Source organism: Podarcis gaigeae (genome assembly GCF_964106915.1).
Source record: "Podarcis gaigeae genome assembly, chromosome: 10".
NCBI classification, from domain to species: domain Eukaryota; kingdom Metazoa; phylum Chordata; class Lepidosauria; order Squamata; family Lacertidae; genus Podarcis; species Podarcis gaigeae.
Genome location: NC_139686.1, coordinates 60,095,302 through 60,112,101, shown reverse-complemented (window position 1 = coordinate 60,112,101; position 16,800 = coordinate 60,095,302). Strand labels below are relative to the sequence as shown.

The window sequence follows — 16,800 nt, the reverse complement described above, 5'->3', positions numbered from 1 at the left end:
CAGGATTTTCCCATGGGTTTCAATTACAGCAGTACCCCGGATTACAAACACCTCAGGTTGCAAACACTTTGGGTTACAGACTCTACTAACGTGGAAGTAGTACCTCGGGTTAAGAACTTTACCTCAGGATGAGAACAGAAAACATGCGGCGGCAGAGGGAGGCCCCGTTTGCTAAAGTGGTACCTCAGGTTAAGAACGGTTTCAGGTTAAGAACAGACCTCCGGAACGAATTAAGTTCATAACCAGAGGTACCACTGTATATGCAATTTCAGTGACGCATGCAGTGCCTCAGAATGTAAACCCCCCCTCCCCCACATAAATGGGAGTGCCTGTGTAAAAACGCCTGATAAAAGGACAAGATCCTGCTTGCTGCTCTTTATTTAAGTGCTCTTAAGCTATGCCAAATAGCTCTTAGGGTCAGTGAGTGTTCGGTGCCCTCTGTAAAACATGCGTTTTACTTGCACGTCAAGCAATTGTGTGGCGAAAGGGGGTGCACTTTGAGACCCGCCCCTGATTCTTTCCTGTAATTTTTGTGCTGTTGTCTGTAAGAAGTTCACGTGTAAAGGGTCAGGATTCCTGGTTGTGTGGATGCCCCAATTTCACAGAGCTCACACATGTGACTGAGCCGTAGCTATGGGGTCGAGGGGGGTACTAGTCAGGGTTTTTGTCCCAGGTGAAGTTTCCAGAGGGGAGCCATTGAGGCTCCCAGCCTCTGTGTGTGTGCTTGTGTGTGTGTGTGTGTGTGTGTGTGTACGCAAACACATGTCGGGAGTGAATTAAAGCTTAGTTTTGACCCAGGTGAATTTAAGCCTAGTTTTGACCCTGCGTATAAGCAAGAGTTCATATGCTGAGTTGTCTTTACAGCTAGCTGTACACAATGCACAGTCCTAAACGGCCTCAGTCCAATATACCTGAAAGAGCGTCTTCACCTCCATCGTTCAGCCCGGACACTGAGGTCCAGTGCCGAGTGCCTTCTGGCGGTTCCCTCGCTGCGAGAAGCCAAGTTACAGGGAACCAGGCAGAGGGCCTTCTCGGTAGTGGCGCCCGCCTTGTGGAACGCCCTCCCACCAGTTGTCAAAGAGAAAAATAACTACCAAACTTTTAGAAGACATCTGAAGGCAGCCCTGTTTAGGGAAGCTTTTAATGTTTAATAGGTTATTGTATTTTTTTGTGTTTTGTTGGAAGCCGCCCAGAGTGTCTGGGGGGACCCAGCCAGATGGGTGGGGTATAAATAAAAAATTATTATTATTATTATTATTATTATTATTATTATTATTATTATTATTGTAAGTGAACACAATTGGTGGGGCTGAAAGCACAGGCCCACTCCCCAGTCATCATACCATCGCCCTACGAGGGAGTAGCATGTAACTAGGGCTTTGTTTACGCTGTGTTGGTAGTCAGCGAATTATTTGATACATTCATGCATGGCTACAGAGCTTTTTCTAATACAAGTGCTTCTATCGTGGCAATTTTCAGGTTATTTTTATCCATCACAGCAACAGCAGTGAGATGTTCTTTTACCATAAGCAGTTATATGCATGTTTACATTTCGGTGTGATTCAGTGCCTCGCAGTGCTATTTTTCGGCTGCTGTGTATAAAAAATTGCATTATATGCAGTAGTAGGTTTCTACCATTTGCATCCGTCGTACACCCAAGAGAATCTCATTGTCTGCAATAGAATGAGCAATGTGTTTGGTAAGAAGGGCCGTTTGAGAAATATAGCAGGCACTACAGAGCTGTGAAAAAAAGAAAAGACTGAGAGAGAAAAGAAGCTGTGGTCGTGTTGGATATTTAAACTGTGTGTATGAGCATCATTTATATGCAAGAACATTGCAAGGGTTCTGTAGCTCAGGATAAGGCAACTTCATATGTCTTGCAGATACCAGAATACATCAGGTACACAAAATGGAGGAGAGAATCCTGGAATGGGTTTTCCTCCCACTAGGGAGGACTGTGCAAATTAAGTGGCTTTTACCCCAGTGCGGGGGAGATGACCCCCCCAGTTCCTTCTCGCCTAGCTTCCCCCCTGCGCAAATGGGGGCTGCCTTTGGTTTATTCTATTTTTTTTTTTTATAATAATTTTTTATTGTTTTTACAAAACAAAAAAAGCAGGGAACAAGGGTATAGGAAAAACAAACAAATCACAAACAAATACATAAAACATGACTTCCCCATACCTCCCCTTCTCTGCATCATTATTTTATAATGTGTCAGCAACCCTTCAGTCAATTTCTCTATATATTCTCATTAAGTTTCCCCCTTTAATTTACGATTTACAGCTGTAGTTCTTTGTTTCTAGCCTCTCGACATCTTAACCGTCCAATATTTTACAATAGTTCTTAAGGTATACTTTAAATTTTCTCCAATCTTCCTCCACCGCCTCCTTCCTCTGGTCACGGATTCTGCCGGTCATCTCTGCCAATCCCATATATTCGATCACCTTCGTCTGCCATTCCTCCAGAGTGGGTAGTTCTTGCATCTTCCAATACTTTGCTAAAAGAATTCTTGCTGCCGTGGTTGCATACATAAAGAAAGTCTTATCCTTCTTCGGTACCAATTGGCCCACCATGCCCAGAAGAAAAGCCTCTGGTTTCTTTGAAAACGTCCATTTAAGGACTTTCTTAATTTCATTATAGATCATTTCCCAGTAGGCCTTAATTTTTGGGCAGGTCCACCAAAGGTGATAGAAGGTTCCTTCAGCTTCCTTACATTTCCAACATTTGTTATTGGGCAAATGATAGATCTTAGCAAGCTTGACTGGAGTCATGTACCACCTGTAAATCATTTTCATAATATTTTCTTTCAAAGCAGTACATGCTGTGAATTTCAAACCGGTGGTCCATAACTGTTCCCAGTCAGCAAACATAATGTCATGACCAACATCTTGTGCCCATTTAATCATAGCTGATTTTACCGTTTCATCCTGTACATTCCATTTCAGCAGCAGGTTATACATTCTAGATAAGTTTTTTGTATTGGGTTCTAACAGTTCCGTTTCTAGCTTTGACTTTTCACTCTGGAATCCTACTTTCCTGTCCAGCTTAAACACTTCATTTATTTGGTGGTAATGTAGCCAATCTCTAACTCTATGTTTTAATTTTTCATAGCTCTTTAATTTAAACTTTTCTCCATCCTTTTCTAACATTTCATCATATTTTAACCAATTTGAGTCCATGTTAAGTTTTTTAACTGCTTTTGCTTCCATTGGTGATAACCATCTGGGGGTTTTATTTTCCATTAAATCTTTGTACCTGATCCAGACATTATACAATGCCTTCCATACCATATGGTTTTTAAAACTCTTATGCACTTTCACCTTGTCATACCACAGATACGCATGCCAGCCGAGGTTATTATCATAACCTTCTAGATCTAAGATGTCTGTGTCCTCAAGAAGTAGCCATTGTTTTAACCAGCAGAAAGCTGCTGCCTCATAGTAGAGCCTCAAGTCCGGCAAGGCAAACCCCCCTCTATCTTTTGCGTCTGTTAAGATCTTAAACTTAATTCTGGGCTTTTTGCCCTGCCAGACAAATTTAGATATATCTTTTTGCCACCTCTTGAAACACTCCATCTTGTCCAGAATTTGTAAAGTCTGAAACAAGAATAACACTCTCGGCAATACATTCATTTTGATAACAGCTATACGGCCTAACAAGGAAAGTTTCAGTCTAGACCATATATCTAGATCCCTTTTCACTTCTGTCCAACATTTCTCATAATTGTCCTTAAATAAATTAGCATTTTTTGATGTTAAGTTTACCCCCAGATATTTAACTTTTTTAACAATTTCCAAACCCGTTACATTTTGAAATCTATCTTTTTCTTCCGGTGTCAAATTTTTTCCCAACACTTTTGTTTTTTGTCTGTTCAATTTGAATCCTGCCACTTGACCAAATATCTCAATTAGGTCCAACACTCTTTTCGTACTCTCCTCTGGCTGTTGTAATGTTAGAACTAAGTCGTCTGCAAATGCCCTTAGTTTATAATGTTTCGCTCCGACCTGAATACCTTTAACCAGCGGGTCCATTCTAATCATGTTTAACAAAACCTCCAGGACAGATATAAACAGGAGGGGAGACATAGGGCATCCCTGTCGTGTACCCTTTTCTATTGATATATCATCCATCACCATACCATTCACGATTAATTTTGCTTTTTGTTCTGCATATATCGCACCTATACCATTTTGAAATCTTTGGCCTACCCCCATTCCCTGGAGATTCTTCATCATAAAATTCCAATTGATATTGTCAAAGGCTTTCTCCGCATCCACAAAGATCAAAACTGCCTTTTTGTTAATGTCCATTTCCAACAGTTCCAGAATGTCTAAAATATTTCTCACATTACTTGACATATATCTCCCTGGGAGAAAGCCTGTTTGGTCCTTATGAATCTCCCCTACTAGCACTCTTTTAAATCTTTTTGCCAGAATGTCTGCAAAAATTTTATAATCCACATTCAACAGTGATATAGGCCTATAGTTTTTTACTTGGCTTTTGCCAGTCTCTGTCTTTCGTATAAGTGAGATGAATGCCTCTTTCCACGATTCGGGAGCCTTTTTCCCCTCCAAAATTTGATTGCAAACTTCTTTCAATGGTTGAGTCAACCATTCTTTTAACATTTTGTAATATCCTGCAGTTAAACCATCCGGTCCTGGAGATTTCCCCAATTTCATATTCTGAATGGCACCCTCTATTTCTTGTTCTGTTATTCTCCCATTTAAGGTCATCTTATTCTGTTCTGAGATTTTTGAAAGTCCATATTTTCTGATGAATTCCTCTATTTCTTGCTCGTTTGTTGGGCCTTGCGCGTACAGTTTTTTGAAGAAGCTTTGAAAACAATTGCTTATCTCATTTGGTCTAGTGATTATTCTTCCATCTTCTTCCAAAGATGTTACAGTATTCAGTTTTTGTCTTTTTTTCAATTGCCATGATAGCAGTTTCCCACATTTATCTGCCGATTCAAATGTCTTTTGTCTCATCTGCTTTATCTTCCATTCTATTTCTTGATTCATCAGTTCCATATATTGCATCTGGTAGAATTTTATTTCTCTTAATATTTCTTGTGACTTTGGTTTAGATCTTAACTTCTTCTCTTCTTCCTTTATTTTTTCCAGGATTTTCTCTTCCCTCTCCTTTTGCTTTCTTCTCTTTAGGGAATTCTGCTGAATAAGAAAACCACGCATCACGGCTTTACTTGCATCCCAGATTGTTCTTTTCTCCACATTTGTTCTTAAATTTATCTCAAAGTATTCTCTTAAAGTTTTTTGGGCCTTCTTGTAGATTTCTTCATCTTTTAAGAGGGTGTCATTCATTCTCCATCGAAATGTTCCCGCCGTTGTTTGTTTCATTTCCATTTTTACAGCATTATGGTCGGAGCAGGTTTTTGGGCAGATTTCTATCTTCTTAACTTTTGATGCCAGATTGCTGGAGATCCAAATTTGGTCAGTTCTAGTCCATGTCATCTTTGCTTCGGAGAAAAAGGTTCCCTCTCTTTCTAGAGGGTTCCTTGTTCTCCAAATGTCTATTAAGTCCATGTTGTCGGTCATTTCAAAAAAAGCCTTTGGTAGTCTCCCGTCCTTGGATATCACAAGTCTTTGAGCTTTGTCCATGTTTGTGGAGACTACTCCGTTCATATCGCCCATCATTACAATTTTATAGTCCATAAAGTCTGATAGAGTCTCATGCAGTTTCTTGAAAAATTCCGCCTTCCCCTCATTAGGTGCATACACCCCTACTATTGGTTTATTCTAGGAAAGCCCTTCAGTTGTTAAGTTGTGGCCCGCAGGGAGATTGACAGAGAGAATGCGCTATTTCCACAATACAGGCAGCGACCGTTTTAGCTGCCTCCAATTGACACGCGATCGCTGGCGCATGGGTCCTTTTGCACCCAGAAGAGGGCGTAATGGGGCTGTGCATGTTTATACACCATCCGCCAACATGGGGGGGGGTGGTGGAGCCCCCACAAGAAATTGCCTCCGCTTGTAATATAGTTGCACTGCTCCCCCCCCCCCCCACATTTGAAGGCAGTAGCGTATCTGTTTCAGGCTATGGCTGGAGCAAACAAGGTAGCTTTGTGTCCTTCAGAAACGTTGCATTTAGAGAAAATAAACACATCCCAAAAAAGACTGCAATCCGAAAGATATTCCATAAGGGCTTACCGGGAACCTAATAAGAACAGAAGGAGTTGGAATACTCCCCAAGGGGGAGATACCTTAGCTGCTTCTGGAACTGCATAGCAGTGAATTACTAACACAAGACGTATTGTTTTACATCTACTAGGCAAGGAAGGCCAGGGTTGGTCAACTTGTGGCCCATTATTGTACGTTTTGACCGTCATATACAGTTTCAAGTGGCGCTCCACTTTAAGATACTTTGCATGGACAGATAGTAGTCAGAAATACAGGTGGAGTCTGTGTCTTAACAGTTGGCCAGTTGGGAGCAATGGGTAGTGGGTGGGAATAAGCAATACTTCAGTTCTTTTATCTCTCAGTGGCGAGTAAACCCCACTGAACTCATTGGGACTTCCATCCGAGTAGAAATGCATAGGGTTGCATTGCAAAATATGTCATTTAGGTAAGCTAACCCAAGACTGCTTACATAATAAATAATCCTGACCACCACTGGGTTTGCCTGATTCTGCTCTGAACCTCGGAGCATGGAAGAATATTTAAAATAGGGTGCATGGTTGCCTTGCTATCCGCTATGTGGGTGGCCCGAGTAATAATGTTACAGCTGTGTACCTTTGGATCTTATCCAAAAACATAAAACATTCAAAATAGCAAGATCCTGCAGAAAATATTTCCCCTGTCTTGAACTCAGAAAATGCATCATGGTGTGAATTTTGCTCAAAGAAGTGCAGAGCAGAAGTTCTATCTCTGGCTGTTTCATAAACTTAGGTGATTAACATGAATGTGTGAATTGAAACTAAGGGTGCAAGTGTCTGTCTCATTTCTGACTGCAGATTTAATTATTATTTATTGTACTGGTTACCCCACCCACCCCACCATAATTTTCCAGGACTGGGTTTACACCTAGGAAAAGAGAATACGATAAAAAGACCCACACGCCACAATACTATGCAATATGGATAAACTAAACCAGATGGGGGTTTTTTGGTGGGGGAAGACTAACAATAAAAGTTCAACTATCACAGGAGTAGAGGTGCAATTTTTTAGACACGGTTTAGTGCTTTAAGACTTGGCTATTGTTAAAATGTAATAAAGATCATGAGCTGCATGTTCAGAAATATTCTTAGAAGCTGCCCCCTAGTACTAAGTTGGACTAAGCTGATGCTGGAAGAATTGTTATCAAGTGAAGCCTAATTGACAAGCTAAAAGGTGCATTTTGTGCTCCTGCTGTTGTGTTTCGGCAGCATCAAGGCAGAAGCGCAACATAGCTATGACATCAGAGCAAGGCTGAAGTGCTCTCTCTCTCCCCAAGGAATTAACATGTTATAATTAGAATGAGGTTTATATGCTTTTACACATCCATACCTCCCACTCACTACTTGAGTGTGAAAGGGGTAACAACCGGTTTGATTTTGCTTTGCACTGCACTTGCAGCGCAGATCCCTGCCAATTTGTTTTTGTTTCTTTTTTTAAGAAATGAAAATTGATTCCTTGGGAAGAAAGAGTTCTGTGCCAAATTCTAAACTGAATTTTTATGCAGTGCTTTTTAATTGTATGTGTGTTGCTGCTGTTTCTGTATCTCTTTGTGAGCTGTCTTTCAGCAAGGCTTTTCTCCAGAAAAAGCAATCTGCGAATTCCATTCTTATCTCTGACCCCATTATGAGGTTAAGCAGCACTTTCTTTCCTGCAATGTACATGTCCTGGTTCTGTTCTAAGGGTGCTTGTAGGTTCGTTGAGGGTGGGTTCAAGTAACCAACTTTGTACCCACACTCCTCAGTACCTTCAGAGTGGAAGTCACTTGGGAGTTTTCCATGGGAATCTAACATACCAATCAGCTCTGCAGTTATTTCACTAGCAATAAACCCGGGAAATCCAACTTGCTGAAAGGCTAGTAGCTGTAACAGACTGGGCCCTTACCTTCTACATTAGTAGCTAGCCTGTTGAGACAGGCAGTAATAACACTTTCAGCTTCTTCTGTAAGAAATAGTAAGTTGAAAGAGTGGAGAAATCCCTACTTGTACTTGCCTTTATCCATCTGGATTTTTTAAAAACAATTTTTGGCATTATTGAGACTCAAAGGGCATTGGTTCGGTTTATTATTCTTTCTCCTTTTGCTTTGGTTCATCACTGAGAGCATAATGTAGACGTTGAAACTGTTTGTTTCAGTAAAGATGATGTGGAGAAGTGTAAACAAAAGGATCTGCTGGAGCAAATGATGGCCGAGATGATTGGCGAGTTTCCTGATCTTCATCGGACAATCGTCTCAGAAAGAGATATTTACTTGACTTACATGCTGAAGCAAGCTGCAAAGCGAACAGAACTACCTCGTGCATCCGAAGGTAAGTTAACATTTATGACTATGAATTGCACTCTTCCAGCGGTGTGGTTCTTCAACTATGCTGCCTCTCAGGAAATCTAGGCACATATTTGTAGATTAAGGTACAAGATAGGGATTAATTCTGTTAGCCAACTAGCCAAGAGATTGTTGCCACTCGGCCTGGTTGCTAAGTTTTTTCTTCACTGAGGTAGCAAATGCTCTACAGTGGTACCTCAGGTTACAGACGCTTCAGGTTACAGACTCCGCTAACCCAGAAATAGTACATCGGGTTAAGAACTTTGCTTCAGGATGAGAACAGAAATTGGGCTCCGGCGGCGGCACAGCAGCAGTGGGAGGCCCCATTAACTAAAGTGGTGCTTCAGGTTAAGAACAGTTTCAGGTTAAGAACAGACCTCCGGAACGAATTAAGTACGTAACCAGAGGTACCACTAATTGGCTGTGAAGATTTGAGGGAATTTTCCTCTGTATGCTTCATTTCCCTGCTATGTTCAAGGCTTGAACTAAAACAAAAGCTCCCTGTTCCTTTCCCCTCAAATTATACACGGTTTTGTTCAGTTTCCTCTGCCAAGACTTTTCCCTGTCTTGATAATTTAAGTGACTTTGCCAACATAGCAAGACATGTGAATTGGCCCAATATTGCATCCTACCTGCAAAATGGGAATTAAAAGTATTCTGATTTGCAGGATTATTGAAATGAGAGAGGTGACACTATCCATTTAGGAATTCTATGTACCTTTTATAAAGGGGTCATACGTTTTTAGATAATGCTCCTGTTAGAAGAACTGGCCAAATTAGTATTCAGCTTTTTTCAGATCCAAGACCATATTTTAGCCCAAACATGGCGTATTAGGACCCAGTTCTGAATTTTGTACCATGTGTTTGTATTATGATAGGGCTACTGTGGGACTTGTCAGTCAGAAGTAGGTTCTGACTTACCAGCTGACCAATGCATTAAAGCAGGCATGGCCAAACTTGGCCCTTCAGATGTTTTGGGACTACAACTCCCATGATCCCTAGCTAACAGGACCAGTGGTCAGGGATGATGGGAATTGTAGTCCCAAAACATCTGGAGGGCCAAGTTTGGCCATGCTTGCATTAAACTAATAGGAAGATGGCACATGGGTGCAGATAATCAAACCAATCACTTGTTGATTAGATAGTTGTTTTTACCTTGCAAGCGAGGGAGATGAAGAAATAACCCCTAGTTATATGAACAACAGGGTTTTTTATTTTCAAATGATTCCATTGAACTCTCAGGGAACCTCGCAACTTATCCTAAAGCAATATTATAATGTGGAAGAGCAGAGTGTGTTCTATGCATACAGAGCCTCTTGAGGTTAATTCTCAGCACCTCCAGTTAGGGCTGGCAATTGGGAGTGCCAGCTGGGACTGATAGAAGCTGGAATCCAGTAGCATCTGGAGGGCAAGATGTTCCCCATCCCTGGTGTAGACAAAAATGCTGGATGGACCAATGGTCTGACTCTGTATAAGGCAGCTTCCTGGTTTTTTTGTTTTTAAAAAACTAACTTAGGCATTCAATAAACTGGGGTTTTCTCTCTCTTAATTCCTGAAGTAACTTCTTGAATAGCAAGTCACCTGGCAGGTTTCATTTTTAACCATTCTGGATTTGTAGGAATATGTTGAGTTATTTTATTTTATTCAGTGTGTAGCAATAATACATTCAAGCACTCTCTCAAGTTGCTTATCCTCTGTAAATGTTTAGGTTATGTTTTTACACAGGCTTTAACAGCCTGCTGTGGTTTGGTTTGTAGTTCACTGTACCTTGGATCCCGAACGCCTTGCGAGTCAAACACTTTGGCTCCCGAACGCCGCAAACCCAGAAGTGAGTGTTCCAGTTTGCGAACGTTCTTTGGAACCTGAACGTCTGACGCGGCTTCCGATTGGATGCAGGAGCTTCCTGCAGCCAATCGGAAGCCATGCCTTGGTTTCCGAACATTTTGGAAGTCAAACGGACTTCTGGAACGTATTCCATTTGACTTCTGAGATACCACTGTATCCCTTTGTTTCTGTTTGAGAGCTGTGGCTGAAGAGAATCCGAAAAATAGTGGTAGTAAATATAATAAACACATTGAACATGAACTTTTTGTTTATGTTTCTTCTGCTGTCTCAGCTGAACCCAGAAGATACGTCCCGTCCATTGTAGTTGGGGTGGTTGGAATGGGTCACGTCCCTGGGATCGAAAAGAACTGGAATACAGACTTGAACATCCAGGAAATAATGAGGTAATTCTCTCTCTGGTAGGTTTGGTCATTTTCCTTATATGTTATGATTTCTGCAGTTAGCCTGGGGGCAGGAGGTAAATAAAAGGCAGTGAATAGGTATAGTGGCAGACTATTAATGACACTAAAGGTGAAACAGGATGAACTCCCAGAGATGCTAAAATGCTAGAATGTCCTTGGTTAGGCAGGAAGTATCTCCTGAGAAATGAGTATTTGGGAGAAAGCTTGTTGTGCAATTTTCCCTATGGAACAAATGACTGAAAACAAAGATTAAGTGGCTATGCATTTTGGGTTATTGTTTTATCTGCGCAGTACCGAGGCCTGAGATACAGATTGTTTCCTGTAATCTGAAGTATGTTGAAGGTTGAGATTTGATGCTCTCTATATATAAAATGGGAAAAGAGAGCACCCGGTTTTTTCAAAAAAAGAAAGGGTGTGTGGGGTGAATATTTCAATGAAAATAATTAAAGGTGCATTATAAAAATTGATGTTCCTATTACAAAATTATAAACCTGGAAACTACCACAAGTAGATATAATGGTGACATTCAGACATTATGCTGAGTCACCATTGAGAGTGATGAGAACAAGCCAAGCTGTAACCAAGATTACATCTTGACTTGTCGCTTGTGGTACATTTGGGGAAGGTGAACAATAAGACTCAGTTCATATGTAACCATAAGCCAAACCACAGTTTAGCTACCAGTAGCACAACAGGAGCAAAGCAGAGAAGTTTTTACTCTATGCACCAGCCTGCTTGCCCCTTCATACTTAACCATCATTTGGCTTGGAGTTACCGTATTTTTCGCTCTATAGGATGCACCTGACCATAGGACGCACCTTGTTTTAGAGGGGGAGAACAAGAAAAAAAATCTCCCCCTCTCTGTGCAGCACCCCTTCAGCGAAGCCGCAGGAGAAATGGAGCCCCTTCCATTTCTCCTCCCGCTTGGCTGAAGGGGCGCTGCGCAGCTTTCCCTCTCTGCTGAAGCCAGGAGAGTCTTGCTCTCCCGGCTTCAGCAAAAGGAACCCGAAGCCTCCGGAGCGCAGCAGGACCTCCCGCAAGACTCTCCTGGCTTCAGCGGAAGGAACCTGAAGCCTCCGGAGCGCAGCAGGACCTCCCGCAAGACTCTCCTGGCTTCAGCGGAAGGAACCTGAAGCCTCCGGAGCGCAGTGGGAACTTGCGCTGCGCTCCGAAGGCTTCAGGCGGCTATCCCTGAAGCCTGGAGAGTGAGAGGGGTCGGTTCGCACTGACCCCTCTCACTTTCCAGGCTTCAACGAAAGCAACGCGAAGCCTCCGGAGCGTGGAGGGAGCGCTCCCTCTGAGCTTTGGAGGCTTCGCGTTGCTATCGCTGAAGATAAGGAGCCTGCATTCGCTCCATAGGACGCACACACATTTCCCCTTAATTTTTGGAGGGGGAAAAGTGCGTCCTATAGAGCGAAAAATACGGTACATGTGAACAAGGCCATTTTGGCGTCAAATAAAGGGTTCCACTTCCGTTTTTCCTTAAATGCAGCTTGTCATATTATTGGAACCACTAAACTGTAGCTTAACATTAGCCATGCTTTGTTTGAAACAAACCAGCTTCAAGTCATGGATTATATTATAAGAACATAATAAGATAATAATAAGATCAGCCAAAACACTTGCCTGGCCCAGCATCCTGCCTTTCACTGTGGCCAACTACTTAAATTTAAATTTAAAATAAATTTAAAACCAGGTGCCTCTAGGAAGCTTGCAATCTGAATATAAATGCAATAGTATACTCTTTCTCCTATTAATAAGTTGGGAATTAAGAGTTTGAATGGAAAGCTAAACTGTAGTTAGTAGAAAGCAGAACTGAAAGCTTTCGACCCCCCCACCTGTGTCAGCTGCCACACCTAAGAATGATGGGGTGGAATGCAGAGCCTGAAGTTATCTGCAGTACATTCTCATCATGCTAAATACAGTTTTGACATGGCATGTGAATGTAGCCAATAAATGCTCATTTAGATGAAGGTAGTGGTGCAAGAAAAATCCATCTGTGATTTCCTCTCCAAGATGCATGAATCAATTAATTTTACGGAATCGTTTTTATATATTGCAAGACTCATTGTAAAATTAAAAGAATTTCAAAAATCAAATCCATAATAGTATAAATAAATCGTAAGATGTATGTAACAAATGCTGCTGATGTGGACTGTCAGCTCATGGCCTGATCCATGAAAGATTATTTTCATTTAAAGCAATTGATAATGCTTGAACTGTATCGTGTATGCTGTTACCCAAAAGATAAGTGGCCAGAATAGGGCAAAATGGCCCTATTCTGGTGGTGGTGGTTTTGTGTGTGTGTGTGTAAGCTCATTAGCTATTACATTGGCACAATTAAACAAAACACACATATTGCTGCATGATGCATACTGGATTCCCACCCAAGTAATAAAGGTAACGGCAGACACTTTAGTGTTATAGGCAAGTAGTGTTAAGTATTAAGTATTTGAACATAAGTGAAATGGTAAGTCTGTCCTCCCCCCTTCTCCTTTTTCCAGTGTGCCGCCTCCATCAACCTCAAGTAAAATCCTCAAGTTTGCTCTAAAGGCCACAGTATTTGGACTTGTGGGCTACGGCTGCTATAGGATGGGACAAAGGACAGTTCGGTTTATTCTCTCCATGCCCGTTGCACAGAACTATCTTCAGAAACTGGCAGATGTCAAGCCTCAGCACTGAATTGGAAGAAGATTCTGCAAGTAGCTGGGGCAAGATCTAACATACGTAAAACTAGGTTGGAAAGGAGTGACTTGTCAAATTTAACCAAATTCTGTCCAGAGGTCTCATTTGATACTGAGCCGGAGCATAACCAGTGGATCAGTACTAAACGCCACACCAGCTGCGACCTAAGCATTTTCCCACAAACCTGGTGAAATGGGCAGCATAAAATGACATGCCACTATAGGGTACCTAAAGTATGTACACATATATATCATACTATTATGTGTATATAGTGCATTTATAAAGATGGTGATATAATGGATCAACAACATAGAATCTAATATCCTCGGACACAATTCACTGGAAACTTCCGTTATGCAAGCACCTTTGAAACGAATGAGACTGTACAAAGATGCAGCTGTTCATTTAACTGAAGCTGGCACAGGAGAACTTGCTGGTGCATTGTGTCCCATGATCTGTTTTCTCCCCCAGAGGAACAGAACAAACCATAGGCTAGTTGTGTTCCTATTAGAAAGCACAGTGGCCCATTAAGTATGTGTGCATTCGGTACAGGTAAATAAATACCAGGCTATCCTTCCTGGTGCCAAGTACCTATAAGATGACTTAGAAGGACCTCTTCTTACTGGAAAACTTTTATACTTAGTGGCTTTTTTTTAAAGAAGACAAACTGCTAAAAGCTTTTGAAATATCAGAAACATGCTGGCTGCTATCGATGAAACCTCTACATATCTTTTACAAGCCTTACTTTTTTTAGAAGAAAAAGTTGCCTTCAGCATTGTATCCCGCCAAAATGGATCACTTTAAAACCCCAACTCTTTTATTAATGGAAAGCTCACAAGTTCCATTCAAGACTCCTTATGTTTGGTTAGCCCAACCTGATGCCCTCCAGATGTCTTTAAATTCAGAATCATCTGGGGAAAGTCGGGGAAGGACAAGCAAGATCGTGCTTTGTCGTTTGGGGGCTTTCCCAAGGTTTTCTCTGTCTCAAATGAAACATTGCAATATGTCTGCTTTTCTCTCTCTCCTTAAGTTGTTGTTGGGTAACTTCCTTTGTTTACAGGGCACACAGTTCCTCCTAGGTTAGATTAATGTCACTGATAATTAGTAAACCAAATCCTTGTCAGGATAAATTTCAGTACTGCAAAATTATTGAGACTCTTATCCCTCCCACTAATGACGTTTCACTTCTCCTTTTGGGGGAAAACAAATCTGGAACTGTTGTGTATGTCGTATTTACCCTTCCTCGGATGCCATGTAAGCTATTTATCACAATTCCAGTGGAATGTAATAAAATGCTGATTTAAAAGAAAAAATCAGTGGAATGTTGTTTGAACAGATTTCAATCAGTATTTTTTGAAACTGCCTAGGTTTTGTTTGTGTAGCTTTTATGCGTCCTTTTCAATAATTCTACTTTTTTAACATACACATTTTTTTAAAGAAACATTTTGTCATGTACATTTTGTAGACATTTATATGCCCTTAAGATTGCCTTGGAGTGCATATTGCTTGTTGCCATCTCAACAGAATATTAATCGTAAAAATGCGGTTGTTAATCTATCCCGTGGAAAGCCTTTTGCCTTTTATGCAATTGTCCATTGGCTGGAGTAAAAACAATTTCTGACTTTAGTCTTCCCTGCTCCCTCTTCTTTAGAGAAGGTGGCATTTGAGGAGCAGAAACTAAACGCTGACATAGTCCACAACCTGACTACATATTTAGCAAAGCAAACGTTTCCAGATTAATACCGTTACAGCCTATCTTTCAAAATGCTCTTTTGCAAGTTTCCATTAACTGGACATAATGCAGCACAGATAAATGCACTTAGGTCCAGTTGCGGGGAAGGGGAGATAAACAGGAAATATGCACAATTAGCTGGGTAATGATTGTTCCTGGGTTTAGTTCTTGCTTCTCACCAAAAGGAGGCTATAGTCTTCTTCTTCTTTGGTATTTTTGCTGATGATATGATGCTGGTGGGGAATTCTACATCTTTTGGTGGGACTTATGATGGATTCCAAAGTTTTATTTAACTAAATTCAAGTGATAGATTTATAGGGCCTAACAGATTGTATTCCCCAACATCAATGAAAACAAATATCCCTAAATGAAATTTGATGCTGCTTTTTTGTTTTTGCATCATGTATTGCAATTATATATTGCAAAAAAAATTAAAAATGGTGGTGCTTGCCTGTTAATAGCACTTGAGACAATTTGCTCTGGAACCGCAACAGTTAAGTGTATTGATACAATTAATTGGTTTGAGTTGGGATACTCTTCCACATACCCTCCATAGGCAAACCTCTTGAATACCTTATACAGAAGAAAATGGAAATTTGTTAAATGATGGGAGAAAGGTGCACAGGTTGATTTTTTACAGGTACAGCTCAACACAAGATGCAAGAGAGAAAGGTTTGTGTCATTGGTCTTTGCCACTTATACTGCTTTCCTGACAACTGTTTGGAAGAAAAAGGAGTGAGCTGGAAAGTACCATGTTATAAGCAACTTTTCAACAATTGAAATGATTATTTTTATTTTGATGGTTTCTCCTTTACCTTTTAAAAGGTTTCCAATGATTTTTTTTTTGTTAGTTATCATACCTCTTGGGAATATGTTAGATAATCAGCTGAATGAGCTATTAAATTACCTTTTACAGCTTACCAAATATGTTGGCTCTCTTTATTGTGTTCCTCCAGTCCCATTTTGTAAGTTAACTGTATTATGTTTACTTTAAAGTATTCATACTCAGGTAAATTTCACAAAAGTTACAAAAAACAAGATGAATGGCAAGAGTCAGCCTTAAGCTTGAATGGACTAATGTTAAATGATGGACTTGAGGCATGCTGTATTTTATGTATTTCCATATGCCAAAAAGAGAAATAGAATAAAAGGTCTATCCAACAGCTAGCATTTCATATTTAACAATTCAATGTGTGTGTGTGTTCTTTCAAGAGTGTATGGTAAGAGAATATGCTATTCCGTGTCCCAAAGACTTCTGCACAATGCAGTTGAATGGGGCTACCAGTATTATATATTGAATGCCTCTTAGTGCTTGACCTAACTGAAATTGCCTGATTTAAATATGCCCCATGGATACTGAATAAAGATGATTCATAGATTTTTTTTTTACTTCCTGAAAAATGCAAAACCAACGTAATAAAAAGTGAATTATCAAGTCCCTTGTTTTTACTGTGGTGATACAGCATATTCTATAAGCCTATTTCAAACATAGCTATAGTGTAATGCAGGGGTTGCCAACTTTTTTGGGCTAGCGGGCACATTTTGAATTTTGAGAGTGCTGAGTGTGCCCATCACAAAATAGCTGCGCTGTGGGGTGTGGTATAACAAAAGTTAGAGAGGCGCCTGTCTGCTGCAACCTTACACTTTACC

At 40.7% G+C, this 16,800-nt stretch overlaps 1 protein-coding gene across 4 annotated transcripts in view; it reads left to right on the top strand.

Moving 5' to 3' along the window:
- TRABD (TraB domain containing) overlaps positions 1-16,335 on the top strand; it is a 40,898-nt gene extending 24,563 nt beyond the window's left edge. For 3 of the 4 annotated variants that reach the window (XM_083699435.1, XM_083699437.1, XM_083699436.1), the window contains exons 8-10: positions 8,301-8,473; positions 10,604-10,715; positions 13,238-16,335. In XM_083699435.1, the coding sequence (XP_083555561.1) occupies positions 8,301-8,473; positions 10,604-10,715; positions 13,238-13,415 (463 nt within the window). In that variant the 3' untranslated portion in view covers positions 13,416-16,335. Of the gene's footprint in view, positions 1-8,300; positions 8,474-10,603; positions 10,731-13,237 lie in introns of all 4 variants that reach the window. The other variant, XM_083699438.1, reaches the window with a different exon arrangement.
- Positions 16,336-16,800: the final 465 nt, after the last annotated feature.